At 40.2% G+C, this 18,141-nt stretch overlaps 1 protein-coding gene across 6 annotated transcripts in view; it reads left to right on the forward strand.

Annotated features, from left to right (window-relative positions):
* The window catches only part of fryb (furry homolog b (Drosophila)), a 45,114-nt gene that overhangs the window by 14,266 nt on the left and 12,707 nt on the right, over positions 1 to 18,141 (forward strand). For all 6 annotated transcript variants that reach the window (XR_008905174.1, XM_056737418.1, XM_056737416.1 and 3 more), the window contains exons 5-38: positions 462 to 552; positions 801 to 880; positions 1,074 to 1,154; positions 2,858 to 3,026; positions 3,114 to 3,206; positions 3,308 to 3,406; positions 4,098 to 4,199; positions 5,048 to 5,151; positions 5,303 to 5,411; positions 5,517 to 5,603; positions 6,907 to 7,078; positions 7,167 to 7,299; positions 7,509 to 7,616; positions 7,988 to 8,222; positions 8,365 to 8,550; positions 8,762 to 8,848; positions 8,976 to 9,235; positions 9,684 to 9,873; positions 9,968 to 10,092; positions 10,690 to 10,747; positions 10,964 to 11,055; positions 11,228 to 11,400; positions 11,924 to 12,084; positions 12,731 to 12,841; positions 13,207 to 13,361; positions 13,449 to 13,548; positions 13,809 to 13,980; positions 14,218 to 14,474; positions 14,705 to 14,851; positions 14,956 to 15,124; positions 15,218 to 15,308; positions 15,403 to 15,485; positions 16,177 to 16,327; positions 17,575 to 17,678. Coding sequence is in view for 5 of the 6 variants with exons in the window: in XM_056737418.1 (XP_056593396.1) it covers positions 462 to 552; positions 801 to 880; positions 1,074 to 1,154; positions 2,858 to 3,026; positions 3,114 to 3,206; positions 3,308 to 3,406; positions 4,098 to 4,199; positions 5,048 to 5,151; positions 5,303 to 5,411; positions 5,517 to 5,603; positions 6,907 to 7,078; positions 7,167 to 7,299; positions 7,509 to 7,616; positions 7,988 to 8,222; positions 8,365 to 8,550; positions 8,762 to 8,848; positions 8,976 to 9,235; positions 9,684 to 9,873; positions 9,968 to 10,092; positions 10,690 to 10,747; positions 10,964 to 11,055; positions 11,228 to 11,400; positions 11,924 to 12,084; positions 12,731 to 12,841; positions 13,207 to 13,361; positions 13,449 to 13,548; positions 13,809 to 13,980; positions 14,218 to 14,474; positions 14,705 to 14,851; positions 14,956 to 15,124; positions 15,218 to 15,308; positions 15,403 to 15,485; positions 16,177 to 16,327; positions 17,575 to 17,678 (4,535 nt within the window). In the remaining variant the exon portion in view is untranslated. The remainder of the gene's footprint in view (positions 1 to 461; positions 553 to 800; positions 881 to 1,073; positions 1,155 to 2,857; positions 3,027 to 3,113; positions 3,207 to 3,307; positions 3,407 to 4,097; positions 4,200 to 5,047; positions 5,152 to 5,302; positions 5,412 to 5,516; positions 5,604 to 6,906; positions 7,079 to 7,166; positions 7,300 to 7,508; positions 7,617 to 7,987; positions 8,223 to 8,364; positions 8,551 to 8,761; positions 8,849 to 8,975; positions 9,236 to 9,683; positions 9,874 to 9,967; positions 10,093 to 10,689; positions 10,748 to 10,963; positions 11,056 to 11,227; positions 11,401 to 11,923; positions 12,085 to 12,730; positions 12,842 to 13,206; positions 13,362 to 13,448; positions 13,549 to 13,808; positions 13,981 to 14,217; positions 14,475 to 14,704; positions 14,852 to 14,955; positions 15,125 to 15,217; positions 15,309 to 15,402; positions 15,486 to 16,176; positions 16,328 to 17,574; positions 17,679 to 18,141) is intronic.

Raw genomic sequence — 18,141 nt, forward strand, 5'->3', positions numbered from 1 at the left:
AGCTTCGCTTTCATTTGATGAAATATAATCTATGATCAGACTTCTTGTGGATGAGACTGCAGCAGCTCATCCGATATTAGTAGTAGCCATATGGGTGCGAAGATCAGCTGTTTTTCAACCATTTTATTAGATTTGCATCATCAGCTGGAATTTCTTCCTGTGGACATTCGAAGCAAGCCAAATTTCATAATGTTGGAAAATGATATTAGCTCTAAAAAGGCAACAAATATGCAAATGTTTCTTTTGATTCAGTGCTCATTACAGCAAAAGTAAAGTTGTGAGTTTGCCAAATAAATTTAATGTTATCATTTAAATAAAATTGTGGTAAAATAGTACAAACCAACCACATTTTTAAGATGAAATTGATCCATGTCAGATTAAATACACAGTTTGCAGTTGCTTTAGAATCAAACAAAGACTTTTGATTCGTCTGATCTGTTTTTCTCTACTCTTATTCTCAGTGATGAACAACAGAAAGATTATCTGATGGAAAGGAGGGATTTAGCAATCGACTTCATATTTTCACTGGTTCTTATTGAAGTTTTAAAACAGGTAAGTGATGAATGAACTACGTCAAAACCGCACGTTTATACTTAAATGTAAATATATAAAGACTTCTGCATGCTGATTAAAGGGTGATAGTTGGACATACTTAACATACAAATACATTTAACAATGCATGTGACAAAAACTTCTGGGTTAAGTCTGTTTTTTAAGGAAATTCTCTTTTTGTAATACAATGTCTTCCCCTCATGTCACATATCCCTCTTTGTTTCTCTCTTTTCTTTCTGTCTTTTTAGATTCCTCTCCACCCTCTTCTGGATGGCCTCATTCAGGAAGTCATTAACCTGGCGTTCAAACACTTCAAGTACAAAGAGGGGTAATAGTTCATCCCTGTTATTTCTGTATGTTTACCCTGCAACTGTTTGCATACATCTGCTCAATTTTTTTTTACTCCTAATAGTAAAAACAATAGGGTTTTAACACCCGTACATGTAAGTGCTACTAGGTTTGATAACATCTATAGAAAAGCCACAGGGATGGTATATTAATGATATTTCTCTGCCCTGCAGGTACCTTGGGCCAAATACCACCAACATGCACATAGTGGCTGATCTGTATGCAGAGGTGGTTGGTGTCGTGGCTCAGTCTAGGTAAAGATATAAAGATTTACAGTGTCATTTGCGTGTAAACAGTGTGTGTTAACACAGCTAATCAGATCCTATTTGATGTTTAAGATACATTTATGTGGAGCTGAATGTTTGACTATTACTGTGGATTTGACTTTTGTTTGATACTTGTAATTTTTGACGCACCCAGGTGATTGTTACAAATAAAAAGTTTGCAACAAAATACCCACCTCTCAGTGAGGGCGTGGCACTAGTTTCCATGATTTATGGTAAAGCCAGCGACCTGGTTTTGGGCTTAAAATGATGGCAGTATTTTTCTGCCTGTGACAGTGTCTAGTGTTAGATGACGCACTAATGGAAGACCATTAGCCTGATAGACGAGACGTCTAGTCAATTTCGCAGGAAACTTCATCACTGTCACAACAAGATGAGTCTCTCCCATCAAAATGAAAAGCCTGAAAGTAATGGCCTCTTTTCAGATTTAATAGTGTAAAAAAATGTTTTTGACTGCAAGTTACGGTGTGTGAAATAAAAATGTTTGGAATGTCCTTTTAGATCTCAAGATGAGATAAATGGTGTGTGTGTATATTTACAGTACAAATACACAAGGTTTCTTTATTACTCAGTGTGGGAAAGTAGCCAGTCAACTTGTAGCTTACCTAAAACAAACATTGAGTCGTGCAGAGAGAGTCAAGGAGAGCGAGCTCTCTCTTACCCCCTCCACATGCCTTTCTAAATATAGGGCTGAAGATCTGTCAGCGCTTACCCACAAACACTACCGAACACACATGTGTACATGCAAACATCCATGTCCTCCTGTGATCTAAATGCCAAAGCGTTTTAAGCATTAAATGTATATTCAGCATACATGCTTCTTTTCTACAGAATCTTTGCAGAATGGATTAAACATGGTGAAAGTACTTAGTCTTATTGAAAGCATCTGTATTAATATCTTGTTTCTAAATTTGATGCAAAACTCATTGGGGTCTCATGACCTGTAAGGATTAGAACACTTTTTTGACTTTTTTTTGTATTCCTTTTAGCAGTCACAGTCACCAGCAAGCACAGAGATTATCCTAAACCGTTTAGTGGGTTTAGAACAGAGTTGCCAGGTTGTAAAATTGAGTCCTCTTAACTTGTTGCCACACGTATTTTTTAGATTGTGCTTGATGAAGACCTGGCTGGTTAAAATGTTGTGCTTTTTTAAGGTTTATTTTTAGTGTGCAAACATTTGTCTGCCTTTTTATTGTCCTGTACTTGAATCCTATTTAGGTTATCGATTTACACATTTTGCGTTTTTAACAAATAAATTATACACAGTAGTTTTGATGTTGGGCTGATTTTTGGACTCATTGATGGACTAATTTGGACTAATGATTGGTTATTGGGCTGCTGTCATCCATTGCAGTGCAGACTTGGCAACCCTGGAGTAGACCCTACATGCAGCCGCTTACTGTTAACTCATTCGCCGCCAGCCTTTTAAAAAAAAGTTGCCAGCCTACGCCAGTGTTTTTTAACATTTTCACCCAACTTTAATGGCACACAGTAAATTTTCTGTAAAGAATATATGGTGATTGGTCGAATGCTGCAAGCGTGTGACGGAAATGTTATGCCTCTTACCATATATGAGCCCAATAACAGTTAAACAATGGCAGTTACACCAAAACAGTCCATCCGCTATATTACAGATTTCTTAAATCTAAATCCCACCCTCCCATTACCCCCAGGTTTCCTGCAGTGAGGAAGAAGTTTATCTCAGAGTTAAAGGAGCTCAGACAGAAAGAGCAGAGCCCATATGTGGTCCAGAGCACCATCAGCCTCATAATGGGGGTCAAATTCTTCCGCATTAAGATGTATCCAGTGGAAGATTTCGAAGCCTCCTTCCAATTTATGCAGGTACACAATGCTCTTCTTCATTTAGGAAACGAATCGGTCAATCCATAAATATAAAAGAAAAGCTTTATTGTTGTTTTGTGTTTATAGGAGTGCGCTCAATACTTCTTAGAAGTGAAAGACAAAGATATTAAGCATTCTCTAGCTGGACTCTTTGTAGAGATACTTGTCCCTGTGGCTGCGGTAAGTGCGATCGCCACCATGACAACAGTTCATTACTGAACATTACATTCTAAGTCCTTTCTCAAACTCTCTTTTACATTTAACGTGTCATCTTTCTTCAGACGGTCAAGAATGAGGTGAATGTGCCCTGTTTGAGGAACTTCGTAGAGACACTTTACGACACGACTCTAGAACTGTCGCTCAGAAAGAAGCACTCTCTGGCAAGTCTTACAGTCTTTTGGGTGTTTTTATGAGCGTTAGACGGAGCCTGTTAATGGCACATATCTGACATGCTTTTAAACTGAGAAACTATACATTTTCAAGCTGTAATATCTCATCACAATACTTTTGGACTTACACGTTCCAAACCAGAGACTCAATGTTACAATGTCTATGTTAAAGTGCACAATTTTCTTTTATTTTTTTTGTCAAAAATGGTCACTCAATATTAGGGATGCACGAAAAATGATCGGCCATATCGGTATCGGTTGATAAATTGCTCTGGCAGAACATCTACTGTATAATTTGTTTATTAAATAAAAAATATACCAGAAAAGTTTGAAGGTTAAAAAATTGTTAACAAGTGTAAAGAAGGCTTGGTACATGATTTTCAAATAAAAAAAATAAAAGCAGTTTTATTTATGTCTTAGGCAATTTTATAGTAATATTTTTTAGTAATAATCGAATGTTAAAGAATTATCATTTATCGGCCAAAATGTACATGTCGGTGCATCCCTACATCCCCTTAATATCAAGCAGAAAATGTTTTGTTTACCGTAAAAATTTTAACAGTGTTATGAGCCAAACTCATTGGCTTTTCATAAGAGCTCTCTTTGCTTAGTCACTGCATTACATAATTCTTTTTAGAGCCGGAAATGGCAAGCATTATATTGATTCGCTTTTGCTTTACAGGCTCTGTATCCGTTGGTGACCTGTTTGCTGTGCGTGAGCCAGAAGCAAATCTTTTTCAACAGATGGCACGTCTTCCTCAACAACTGCTTGTCCAACCTCAAAGTGAGTCTCTGAGAATACAAAGCTTGTGGTTCATCATAAAGATCACATGCAACGTTGTGTAATGGGGTTGTGTAAGCACTGTGTGATTGGAGGTTCTCATGATTGTTCTGTTTCGGTGGAGTCCATCAGTCAAGTGCACAGACATTTAAAGTGGCAGCAATTGCAAGCACATGGAGAATAAACATGTGTGAAATGCAGAGGGAGGGTAGCAGATCTGTGGAATGTTTTGTTTGGTTGAAGGGGAGGCATGTAGGACTGAAAATCATCTTATTGTACATTCTGTACTCAGCACCTCAGTCTCTGTACCTGTGTGGGGGCGTGAGAAGTAGAACAAAGTAAGAACGATTTGTAATAAGGGCATGAGAAATTAAGGGGATTAGAGTAACCACGATGTGCAGAACAGAGAACCCCTCGGGGGAGGCTTTAAAACCGTGCTTGATCGCACTTGCCACACGTATTCACACAGATGAAAGTACTAAACGGCTGTGGTTTACATGCAGTATTTTTTTGCTAAACTAATCCAATGTATAATGGCAATGATGGATTCTACGTATGGAAACTTAATGAAGTATGCTTTGTTGTGGTAGTCAGCAATGTATCTGAATGCTTTTTCTTTCTGTCTCAAGTCAATCGTCATATTGTGCTTATCACCTGCTAGCAGTCTAAAAGCTGATGAATTATGTAATATCGATACTGACTTATGGGAATATTACCCTAATGGGTTCACTGCTCAATAATGAACTAGTTACGCATCAAAGTTTAATACTTTGATTATGATGATTATTGATTTTTGCAAGCACCATCTTGCTTCATTGAACATCAAGTGACATCGCTAATCTTTTTTGCAGAACAAGGACCACAAAATGGCCCGGGTGGCACTTGAATCTCTGTATCGGCTGCTGTGGGTCTACATGATACGAATCAAGTGTGAAAGCAACACTGCAACACAAAGGTACAAGTATAGGCCAAAATAATTCATTATTATTATGTAATTTACAATACTGTAATGATGAGTAATGATAATGAAGGAGATATATGATGTTGACTCTAATTGTGTTGTGATAACATTGATATGATAACTTTGTTTTCACATTTCTCTCCAGCCGCCTCACCTCAATCATATCAACACTGTTCCCGAAGGGTTCCCGGAGTGTTGTTCCCAGAGACATGCCCCTCAACATCTTTGTCAAGATTATTCAGTTTATTGCACAGGTGTGACAGTCGCTCAGTTGCCTATAGAAATAAATAAAGAATTGTTTCACACTTCTTAATGCCTGATTGTAATTCTCACTGTATCCTAATATCCCTTGTCTACAGGAAAGACTGGATTTTGCCATGAAGGAAATTATTTGCGATCTGCTAAGTGTTGGAAAATCCACCAAAGCATTCAGTCTAAACCCAGAGGTAAACAAAAATGCCTTTTAAACTCAAAGCTTATACTAAGATGATAATACTTCTATCCATTTTACCCTCACAAATAAAGCCAAACCTACTTACACAGACACATCCTCATTCACACATTGGGTTAAAGCGGACATAACACATGCAGTTTCTGCCAATCTCATATTAATCTTTTAAACACAGACATATTACTCAGTTTCACTTACCGTGTGTGGTTCATGACCGGCATCTTTTGGCACTCTATCTATCGATCTCCAAATCCAGCGTTATATCCACCGTTTATAGAACATTCATCACCGAAATGCTGTGAACAAACAAACACAGCTTAACTTCGTGAACACAGTGCTCACTTGCTCCAGTTGGTCGACATGTGCACATGCTCCTTGTCCCACATGCCCGGAGAACTCTCCAATAAGGGACTAATGGAGCGTTCCCACCAATCGCGACTTGCACGAATAAATCGCGCTATTCGCGCAAAGTTGGATTTCTAACAGTATATTCGCTTCATTCGCGTGTGAAATTCACTTCACAACAGATGCAAATTTGTGTCATGGTAGGGGCTTCTGCCAGGTGGCTCCAGTCTCGTATATATATATATATATAGCTCAAATTGAATAAGGAGAATTTTTTACAATTTACCAGACTGGCCGACCTCATCACTCACTTTCTTCCAAGCAAGATCCTTTTAATTCCAGTTTCGATAAAAGTTAGATGTTTAGTTTAGATTCGGGTTTCCACATACAGCAACTATAATTTTGTCCCCCATTGTAGTTTCAGGTGCCCCCACTCGCTATGTCATAATCACTTCATTACTAGAGCAAGCTCTTGATTGGTTAATGTGGTGCGAATTTTCGGCAAAATTCAGATTTTATAATTTTTCCCGAATCATGTGTTATACGGTCAAACGCCCGAAACGCTCAATTTGCGCCTCGCGCGAATCGCGCCACAGGTTATCCTCTCGCGTCTTTGCATTGTACATCACATGTAAATCACTCACGCTTAACGCTTCATTCGCGTTTGGTGGGAGCCCACACTAAGAAAAGTTGTTACATAAGAGAATTTCATGTTCGAAAAAAACTTTCCAAAAACTGTACAAACGCTGGGGGAGTCTATCCAGCACAGAAATACTATGTGATACGTCCAACTTGTTTTTTGACAAGTTGACCATGTCAAGCATGAGAACCCAGCATGTTTAACAGTGTAAAGAAGTCAGAATGCATGAAACACAGTGGCACCCCACCTTTAAGTGTTTCCTTTATAGAGAATTAAAAAAATATTGTTTTTTTCGGTGTGTGTGTCTGTGCAGAGAATGAACATCGCTCTGAGAGCATTCCTCGTCATAGCTGATAACCTCCAGCAGAAAGATGGTGAACCGCCCATGCCAAACACAGGTGCCACGTTACCTTCTGGAAACACCCTGAAGAAGAAAAAAACCTACCTCAGCAAAACTCTAACTGAGGAAGAGGCCAAACTAATAGGTCAGTCCTCTAAACTGACAACAAAGCCTTTATCTGTGGCTTATTTGAGTTTTCTTGTTGAAATGGAAGTTTTTATCTATCTCTGCAGGTATGGCACTGTATTATTCACAGGTCAGGAAAGCTATTGACAACATCCTGAGGCACCTGGATAAAGAGGTGGGGCGCTGCATGATGCTCACCAATGCCCAGATGCTTAACAAGGAGCCGGAGGACATGATCACGTAAGCTGCTTTTCTGGCCTGTCTCCACCTATTACAGTATTTGATCTCAGTCCAAGTGTAATGTGAGTGGGTGAAGAAAAAGCTCACAGCCAGACACCTCATGAGTCACATAAAAGCCCACACACCCTGTTCAGACAGATTAACATTCTCTGTCTCTCTCATTTTCTTGTTTACTCATGTTTTTTCTCTCTCTCTCTTTCTTGGCTTAGGGGTGAAAGAAAGCCAAAGATCGACCTCTTTCGAACCTGCGTTGCAGCCATCCCACGTATCCTGCCAGATGGCTTGTCCAAAATTGAGCTCATTGATCTTTTGGCCAGGTAAGATCTGGTGGAAAATGTATTGCTCTGAGGTTGTTTTATCATAGCTTTTTTGATATTTTTTTACTTGTTTTATTAAGAAAAAACTTTCTGAGATGTTTCTTAGTAGAGACTAAGACAGACACAGATGAAACAACTGTTTACATACTTCAAGAGTATAGAAATCTTATTTGTGATTGTATATCCCAACCTGAACCACCACACCCTTTCACTCCTCACAATAAAAACATTTATAGATTATTGAAATGGAAACTGTCCCGACACATTAACATGCCTTCGTGTGCAGGTTTTTCCTGTTATCTCAGTATTCTTCAGGGCATGAAAGAAGCTGTAATTGTCGTTAATCGTTTTTTTCTTTTCACGCTCTGCAGGCTGACGGTTCACATGGACGATGAGCTCAGGCTCATTTCCCAGAATTCCTTGCAGAGTCTACTGTTAGACTTCTCCGACTGGCGGGAGGACGTTCTGTTCGGGTACACCAACTTCCTGCTGCGCGAGGTGCAGGACACACAGAAGGGCCTGCAGGATTCTTCGGTTAAACTGCTGCTGCATTTCCTCACGCAGTGGAGACTCGCAATTCAGACGCCCGGAAAGCGCTCGGCAGAGGTACAGTATCAACACAATGTTATTTATAACAGAATTATTCAAGGGTACTTGACATTATGATTACTTTACGAATGCGAACATTTTGCATGCACTTCATTTGGATGTGTGTGATGATGGGTTTGCGTGTATTTGCTCACCTCAGATGGGATCTCAAAGCAGCGGGAGCTCCAGGCTGCCGCCCGAGCGCAGTCCTCACTCAACGGTGCTGCACGCTGTGGAGGGTCTGGCTCTGCTGCTGCTGTGCTCTTGCCAAACCAGCACACGCAAACTGGCCGTGTCCGTCCTACGAGAGATACGCCTACTGTTTACAACCATCGGACAAGCAGAAGTAAGAATTAAACAAAGAAGATCAAACCAAATTACAGTGAAATCTTACATAAGGTTTTCATTAATGCTTTTATACTTTTTAACGTAAACATTTATGCATCAGCAGCCAATTCGTTTCTGAAGCCATACTAAGTTATATTTGATCCATTAGTCCATTTAAAGAACAAAAATTCATCACAAGCCTCGTGACTGTGGTGTGATTCTCCTCTCAGGATGACGATAAGCCCATGATTGAAGTTATGGACCAACTGGCCCCCAGCGTGTTGGATAGTTTTGTCCACGTGGCTCATTCTGAATCTGTAAGTCTTCTGTTTTAACCCTGTAGATGTTTCTGTTAGCCACAAGGGGATATTGTGGTTGAGTCATACCCCTAAAACTATTTTAAGCCTAGTTCTGTAAGTAAATATTAAAAGATGTGTTTTCCAGTCCACCCTACCCTTGAGCCACCACGTAGACCTGCAGTGGCTGGTGGAGTGGAACGCCCGCCTGGTTAACAGCCACTACGATGTAAAGAGCCCCTCTCACGTGTGGATATTTGCCCAGTCGGTGAAGGACCCCTGGGTGCTGTGTCTCTATAGTTTCCTTAGGCCCGAGCACCTCCCAAAGCACTGCTCCACGGCGCTGAGCTACACCTGGCCCTACGCCTTCACACGCCTACAGCTGCTCATGCCCCTTATTGACCCAAAGTGAGTATTCCTGTGCTCTATGTGTGTGACTATCAGTAGCGCCACCAGTCATTGGTTTGATTCCCAGAGAATATACGAATATACGAGAATATAATATATATTAAAAAAACAATTGCCGCCACCCTTGCGTTTTCCTGTGTACATCCGATCCGTATATTTTCTAAATCGATGATGTCATCACCCCAAGTTTATGCGCATGCTCCAAATCTAATTCTCCGTTTTAAGTGTATCTCGGTGGCAGAATTACAGCGCAACATACTGATTGATAATACATAGTTGTGAGACGGTTTAGCGGTTTCGTGTGTACACAGATATTTCTTGAGACGACGCAGTGAAAAGGGAAAAAAAGATTGGATAGGGAAAGCTCTGACTTCGTGTGGATGTGGCCCAAGTTAGCTTTAGTAAAATTGTCTGCCAAAAAAAACTATTCTTTGGTTTGCCTCCACAGCAGTCCAGTTTATGCCAAAAAGGCCAGCACACCAGGCCCATCCGATGGATATGTGACGCTATGGAGAAATTATTTGATTCTGTGCCTGGGAGTTGCCAAACCCAGCATCATGAGTCCAGGTCATCTGAGAGCCTCTACGCCTGAGATCATGGCTACCACACCTGATGGCAGCGTCACCTACGATAATAAGGTACCTCCTCTTTAGAAGAGTATTCATGAATATGGTCAGTACTGTAATGTTTGGACAGTTAAGTGTCTGTTTCACTGACTGTGTGTATCATCAGGTTATAGGCACACCGTCAGTGGCTTGGCTCCTGAAGCAGCTGGTTCCACTCATGAGATCTGAGAGTTTGGAGATCACCGAATCTCTGGTTCTTGGCTTTGGGCGAACAAATTCCCTTGTCTTCAGGTGATTTTTGATAAAAGCTATGCACTGTATAAATGCACTAATCCGGGCTAAAAAGCAGTCAAAATGCCACAGGTATAAAAATCCAAATGTCCAAAAGATTGACAAAATAGGGATGGCTGGTCTCGGTCTTAACAAAGCTCTCTCCAATGTTCCTTTCAAAGACCACATGCAACTGTCAACGTTTGGCAGCATTTGTGATTTCCAAACAAAGTCCGACACTTTTCATAGCTCTAGGTTATTTACTAAAACTGGGCGAATTTCAGACCAGTCAGGTCATATCGTTTCATCTCTGACTGCCCCAGGTCGGTGTCTGTTTGTAAAATGCGGGGTGTGTGAAAGAGCAGCAGGTGAGGTGCGTGTTAAAAAGATAAGAGGAATGACTGCCGTTCCAGTCTGACATCTGCCGTTACTTTGAAGTTTGAATGCAATTTAATGCAGTTACATAGACACGTGGATAAAAAACATTTTCAGTTTATTTGTTAAAAATCTTAATATGGTTTTTAGACTTTATGTAAGTACGTTTATCAGCTTTAAAGGAAATCTTAAATTTTAACTTAAAAATTCATATAACTTTTATCTTCTTTATGTTTTTTTTAGGGAGCTGGTGGAGGAGCTTCATCCTCTTATGAAAGAAGCTCTTGAGAGAAGGCCTGAGGTAAGAGACCACTCCCATTGCACATTGTAGATAGATTTGTGTGTATTATTGCATCAGTAGTACAGTGATGTGGTGCTTGTTTAGGAGATGTAAGTTCGAGTCTGATTCCTCCAAATACTTTTTTCAACATACACTATCTATAAGGAAAAAATCTAAGTGCAGATAATATAATTGGCTGTTCTCTCACTCTGTGTCTCTCTCACACTCTCGCTGTAGAATAAGAAGAGGAGGGAGCGAAGGGATCTTCTCCGACTGCAGCTGTTGCGGATCTTTGAGCTTCTGGCTGACTCGGGGGTCATCAGCGACAGGTGAACTTTCCTTCTGATCTCAGACCAGTTTTGTTTCCTCAAGTAGGCCAATCCAGGGTTTAACATTTTAAACCAATCCTCTTTCACATTAACCCAAAATCTTGATCTTTGATTTATGAACAAGAAAGACATACATACCCACATGCTATATTGAGTTTGTTTCTCTCTGCAGTACTAATGGGGCTTTAGAGAGAGATTCTCTGGCTTTGGGAGCCCTCTTCCTGGAGTATGTGGATCTGACACGGATGCTGTTAGAAGCGGAGAATGAAAAAGAGCTGGACATTTTGAAAGACATGAGGGCTCATTTTAGTGGAATGGTGGCCAACATCATCCAGTGTGTTCCAGGTATGAGTGGTTATCCATCGCTGTGCATTAAAAAAGGCAAAAAAAACTATGTTGATCTTAGATTTTTAACAGAAACCTTTGAATTTTATAGATTTTGAAGTCATCTCTTTCATCACACTACGCATCCTCAAAATACTTTGGTGCAAAATTGACTTTATGACTGTATTAGTGTTTAGCTGAAATAACACAGCCATTGTTATATGGTTCTTGGTGGGTACGGTTGTAAAAAGATGCCGACTCTTCAAAGGCTCAATGGGTTTAACAGTAGGTGAATCATTTAGGGCTCAGGAGTAATGCTATGAATAGAAGTACGCTGGCTCTGATTAATACGTGCTGACTGACCAAGAGCCCACCAAGCGAAAAAAAGAGAAACCAAATCAAAAGCCGACTGTAAAATAAAGGAGAAATATGAATAAAAGAACTCTCTGTGGGTAGACATAGGAACACACAGAAACTTTTTTATTCATTCTTTCAAGTATGTACTGTAATAGCATTTGTTGACAAACTCTGTTTTTCTCTTTAGTCCACAACAGACGCTTGCTGTTCCCCCAGCAGAGTCTGAGACATCACCTCTTCATCCTCTTCAGCCAATGGGCCGGACCTTTCAGTGTCATGTTCACACCCCTGGATCGCTATAGCGACCGCAACCACCAGATCACACGATACCAGTACTGCGCTCTGAAGGTACAGTAAAACGGTCCATGATTTGCAAAAATAATTTATAAAAACGGTCTTGACTGTAGAATCTGTTCCTAGTCTTTCAAATCTGGGGTATATTATCAAGCATGGGTTAACATAAGGCCAGGAATAAACGCTGCTTTATTCTCTTTACAATTGACATACACGTGTCCAGTCTTAACATTAAAGAGGACACGGGATGTTTTGTTAAAGAAGATGAGAATTGTTGGAAGTTTGCCATCACAGTTCACCGCACTGCCAGATGTCTCTTAGCTTATGCCAGGGAAGGAAAAAACGATATGTTAGCGCTGCTGAGTCTATCGGAAACTTCAGAAATCTAATCTTGAAAGTACCTGTCTGCTCGGTTATAAACTGTAGACTGTCTTGTGTAAAATTCCCCCAGCTCTCTGGACCCTCTTTGTCCAAACAGGCATGAAACTGGCAGGTTGCACATGCTCTGGCTTTTGTAGACGTTGTTATTTTGTGTGTGTCACAGTTGATTAGCGCTTTAAGAGTTTTATTTGTGAGATTTAAGATGTGTCTAAAAATTGTTTTAGGAGTCATATGAAGCATGACTGGCTCGGTATTCATGTATTTTGTGTTAGAATACACACTGACGTCATGCTGTTTTTGTGTGTTGGTTTCATCTTAGGCTATGTCAGCAGTGTTGTGCTGTGGCCCTGTGTTTGACAACGTTGGGCTTTCGACAGACGGATACCTCTACAAGTGGCTGGACAATATCTTAGCCTGCCATGATCTTCGGGTAAGCGGGTCATCACTCTTTTAATGACCAGAACAGTTCCTGTGTTAAAAGCAGTCCTCTATGTCCACAATGTTATAAACAGTCTTCCTGTTTAAATTTTATAGCTGCTTTTCATCAGGTTTAATACTTGCCATTAAAGCTTAACTACATGCATTTTTGTCAGGATTGGCCTGTGAATGTGTGTTTTTGTATATGCCGTTCTTCTTTATTACTGTTTTATTATTTATTAACTTTATTGCTTTTGGGATGATTCAAAAATGCTGGTTGGCTTACAATTAGAATGGCTAGCAGAAAGGAAAAACTTGGTTGGCTGTTCATTATAAAGAAGAACATATCAAATTTGAAAACATTTTATTCATCAACAGGTTCATCGTCTGGGCTGTGAGGTGGTCATTTTGCTCCTGGAACTGAATCCAGATCAGGTGAATCTGTTTAACTGGGCTGTTGATCGCTGCTTTACTGGATCATACCAGCTCGCGTCAGGATGCTTCAAAGCTATTGCCACTGTGTGTGGTAGCAGGTTTGAAAACCGTTTTCATTATCATTTGCACTTGAGAAAGATTTATTACATTTAAAATTGATTCATCGCTGATTCTGTACATTTCAGGAATTATCCATGTGACATTGTGACCCTTTTGAACCTGGTGCTCTTTAAGTCGTCTGACACCAGCAGGGAGATTTATGAGATATCCATGCAGCTCATGCAGGTACCTGACTTTACAAAATACATAATGGGAGAATTGTTTTTGTATTTATATATAAACGAAATTTATACAAATGTATATTAAAATATATAGGCCTATTAATATTGATCTTGGCTTGATCTTGGATTGAAAATTAATGACAAAATATTTCTGTTTTAGACATTTCTACAATGATCATACAGTTTAAATAATTTTAGGACTTGCAGTGCACATTATGAGATACAATTCTGACACAAGGTTCTGTTATTTTTTTTGCCATGCAGGTTCTGGAGTCCAAATTGTCAGTTTACTCAAAGAGAACTGTGGGGCAGAAACCAGGAAATATCTTGTATGGCACACACGGTCCATTACCACCGTTATATAGCGTTTCTCTTTCCCGGCTCTCCCAGCAGCTGTCCTGCATGTATCCTGAGCTCACCTTACCGCTCTTCTCAGGTAAGATTTTTTTTCATGCTTTATAAATATTACCACCTAAGGCCCCTTCATACAAATCCATGCCAAGTAGGTGTTTTAGAGCTTGTTTTGGTGGTTTAATATGGCTATTCAACACAAAATGTTCAGGAACACTCTTGATGTCTAGATGAAATGCTGTCCCACTAAAAACAAATTGGTAACCTTTCTCAATCCAAAAAGACTCACACACTTACATACGCACCCAAATGTCTCTCACAGAGATCAGCCAGCGATTCTCCACCACTCATCCAAATGGGAGACAGATCATGCTCACCTACCTGCTGCCGTGGCTTAACAACATAGAGCTGGTGGACACAGGTCTCCTCCCCCCGACATCCAGCCCGTGCACACCGGAGGAGGAGGGCCGCGATCAATCCGACAGCATGGGAATCACACACAGACTGAAAGGAAATGGCTGGGGATCTTTGCAGGCCACCTCGTTGGTTCTGAACAACCTCATGTTTATGACAGCAAAGGTGAAAAAGTGTCTCGGAGTCAGATAACTTTAACCTTTATCATTTAAAATTCATCCATTCTTTCAATGAATACTTATCGGTTTATGAGGCAATAATAATCATTTTTAATGAGACTGCCTTCTATAAAACATATAATGCCAGAGCATGTGATCGCCAATGTTCATATTTCAATGCCCATTCAACACTTTTATTTTGCTAAATGTAGGCATGTTTATATGTTTTATCAACAGTATGGAGATGAGGTCCCAGGTCCTGAGATGGAGAACACCTGGAATGCTTTAGTGTCTAATGACAAATGGAGCAACAACCTTAGAATAAGCCTTCAGTTCCTCATAAGCTTGTGTGGAGTCAGCAGCGACACCACACTTCTGCCATACGTAAGCCAACACACGTACAGTGTTTAACCCATCGCATGTTTTTTTCTACTTGAGTCGTTTTATTGTCTTTGAAATAAACAAAATATGTCACTCACTGTTTCCAGATTAAGAAAGTAGTGATATATCTCTGTCGGAACAACACCATTCAGACCATGGAGGAACTTATTTTTGAGCTTCAGCAGACAGACCCGGTCAACCCGGTGGTGCTACACTGTGATAACCCTCCGTTCTATCGCTTTGTCGCCAGTAACAAGACCTCCGTTGTGGCCTCCGGTGAGACATATTTCAGTTACCTATTTGAGATAGAATGACCAGTGTAACAGGAAGTGACATTTCTTGTGTATGTGTGTGTGTATGTGTGCAAAGGCACAACATCCAGCAGTAACACAGTAGTGCCCGGGCAAGAGAGCTTCCAGGAGCCTGATGATGCAAAGATTGCCAGAGAAAATGAAGAGAGGTGAACCTAGCATTAGCATTGAGAAAAATACTTATATTGGAATAAATGAACTTGGCTTAGAAAGTATTACTGCTCATGCCGCTTGTTCCTTTAGGTTGAGTAATGCCGCCCGCGCTCATAACCGTCTGGAGTCACGTTATAGCAACAGTTCTGGCGGATCGTATGACGAGGAGAAAAGTAAGTCCTGACCTATACAGATGAAGTTTAGTTGACATTATTCTTCACTCGGCTCTGTTTGCACCTCTAAACTTTATAGGTTATTCTCAATAATCCCCTTACAATTATAAGAACAGAGCAACAGATGGTTCACACCTGTCCATCCACACACTGACACATGAGTGGAGATACATTTACACTCATTGTTCCACGGCTGTTGTTTAACAGCTGATAACTGTACATGTGACTTTCCATTCGGTGCAATTCGGCTGTGTGACTGTAGTCAGAAATTCTGCATTGAAAAGATGAGGTGCACAAAAATGTGTGCTTGTCCAAGTGTTCACACATACTGTATGTGTGTGCCAGCAAATCGCACTGGAATTTGTGGGTCTGTGTGTGTTGGGTGTGTCTGACATGACAGCTGAATGACCCAGACGCAAGCTCAGCTCTAATCGAGATCAGGGATTGGTTGATTGCCATGAATTAAAGGGGTCACCGCTAAAACAAATATTATCGACTGTTTTAGATGTAATGCATTGTGTGTACACGATTTAAGGTTTTAAAACACAGTTTTTTCCACATACCAGACTGGTGGTCTTGTCATCACTCGTGGTTTGTTTTGCTATATGAGTCAGCATGATAGGATGACGTCTCTTAGTGCACCTGGAATCTGGATGCATTTTTTAACATCGGTTGTTGTTTGTGCTCACAGATGACCCTCTGCCTCCATATGCCGCCTGGTTGATCAGTGTATTGGAGGGTAACAGACCTCAGCCTCTTCCCATGCCTATAAACGGAGGTTGTTGGGCCCCATTGGTGGACTATTTGCCTGAGACCATCACCCCACGAGGACCCCTTCACAGGTACCGCCCAGTACCGCACTGTTGACCTCCTCTGCTTATCATATACTCGTACAGAATATTTATAGTCTTAAATCTTGAAACACAGTTTTAACATATGCATACACACGCATAAAAACATTTACACAGAGATACATGGACTCACAAAAAGAACCCGTTACAGGCTCACTTTTGTTCAGTGGGTAGGTTTTATTAACCCAACCCCATAAATGTCTTTTGTGTTTGTTCGCTTCGGCCTTTTATCCTCAACTTGTTTTGTTTGCATGAAAAAGAACTGTTGTTCCGTTACTAGGGAAACAGTGATTCTTTGCAGCATCCCCATGACAGTGAATTATTTTTGGTTGGGAGGTACAGACGGTCAGGTATGCATCCGAGGGTGGGTGCAGCGTGTTTGCCATTTTTATAAACCATCTGTCAAGTTAAAGAGATCTGCTCAGACTCAAGATGACAGCCGAACGGGAAGATATTCATCAAACGTTTAGCGAAGACTCATGAGTTATTGAAAATGAGTAGAATTGCGTAACGGGGATATTTGATAGAAATAAACATCATTCTGTAGTACGCGAATTCTATCTGCGTATGATCAGTCCAAACTAGCCGCTGTTTGTCCGTACCAGTCAGAAATGTTACAGATCTTGCGTTAATTGGATGATTCATAGTTTCAGGACACAATTTTATGTTGTTTTTCAAATTTTTTGTTTCAAATTAGTGATATGCCTTTATATACAGCCGCGGAAAAAATAAAGACACGTGTGAATTTACTATGTATAGGTATGTGTTTAGGTCAAATTATCATTTTTGTTTCATTCTATGAACTACTAACAATATTTCTCCCAAATTTTCTATTTGCATTTATTTGCAGAAAATGAAAACTGGAGAGATAGGTCAAAATATCCGAAAATATGCTCTGTATTTATTCAGACCTCAAATACTGCAAAGAAAACAAGTTCAGAGTCACTTTTAAGGAATACAACAGTAATAATTGTACATGTATTTAGGAAAAGTTATAAAACACTTTTTTTTATGTGACAACATTGATTTTTATTATGGTTTTCATGTGTCTCGTCATGCTGTCAGTCTTTCACTGTCAGAAGTGACTTTGTGTCACTTCTGAGTTTTTCGAAAGACACTGGAATGGTCACAATACATCTAGAAATGCTGATTAAAAGAAATTTAGAATGATCTCTAAATTTTTTCCTTGGCTGTATATACAAAAAATCGAAGTATTAATGCGTGAAATGTGCCCACAGGTGTAACATTGCAGTGATCTTCATGACAGAGATGGTTGTGGACCACAGTGTGAGAGAGGACTGGGCACTGCACCTGCCCCTGCTGCTCCATGCACTCTTCCTTGGTAAATCTCGCTTTTATTACCCAGCAAAACATCCCTGATGCTTTGTTCTTTGAAATCCTGTTCAGATTAAACAAACAGTTTAATTACCAATGTTTAATGTCATCGACACTATAGGACATTGGTTCTCGTGTCTCATACAAACACAGACGTGTCAGGTCAAACATGCTAAACTGAGAACCCCAGCCGTCCAAGTAACACTGCGCAACAATGCCAGAAATGCCAAAAATGTCTGTAATGAAAAACAAGGGGAGTAGAAGGGGGTGCGTGGGCTCATGGCTTATCTCTCTTAGACTTGTGATGTCGTCAGAATCTCCTGTCACCAACCTGTTTCTCTTGACGGCTTTGGCTGGATTCGTGGGTTTAAATAATTTGTTTTTTTACTCAGAGATATTGCAAGCATGCGTTGTCTCACACCTCTTTCTTTCCAAACGTGTAAATAGTGCCTATTATGTAGAAGTCATGG

The sequence above is a fragment of the Triplophysa dalaica genome, chromosome 22 (genome assembly GCF_015846415.1).
Source record: "Triplophysa dalaica isolate WHDGS20190420 chromosome 22, ASM1584641v1, whole genome shotgun sequence".
NCBI lineage: Eukaryota > Metazoa > Chordata > Actinopteri > Cypriniformes > Nemacheilidae > Triplophysa > Triplophysa dalaica.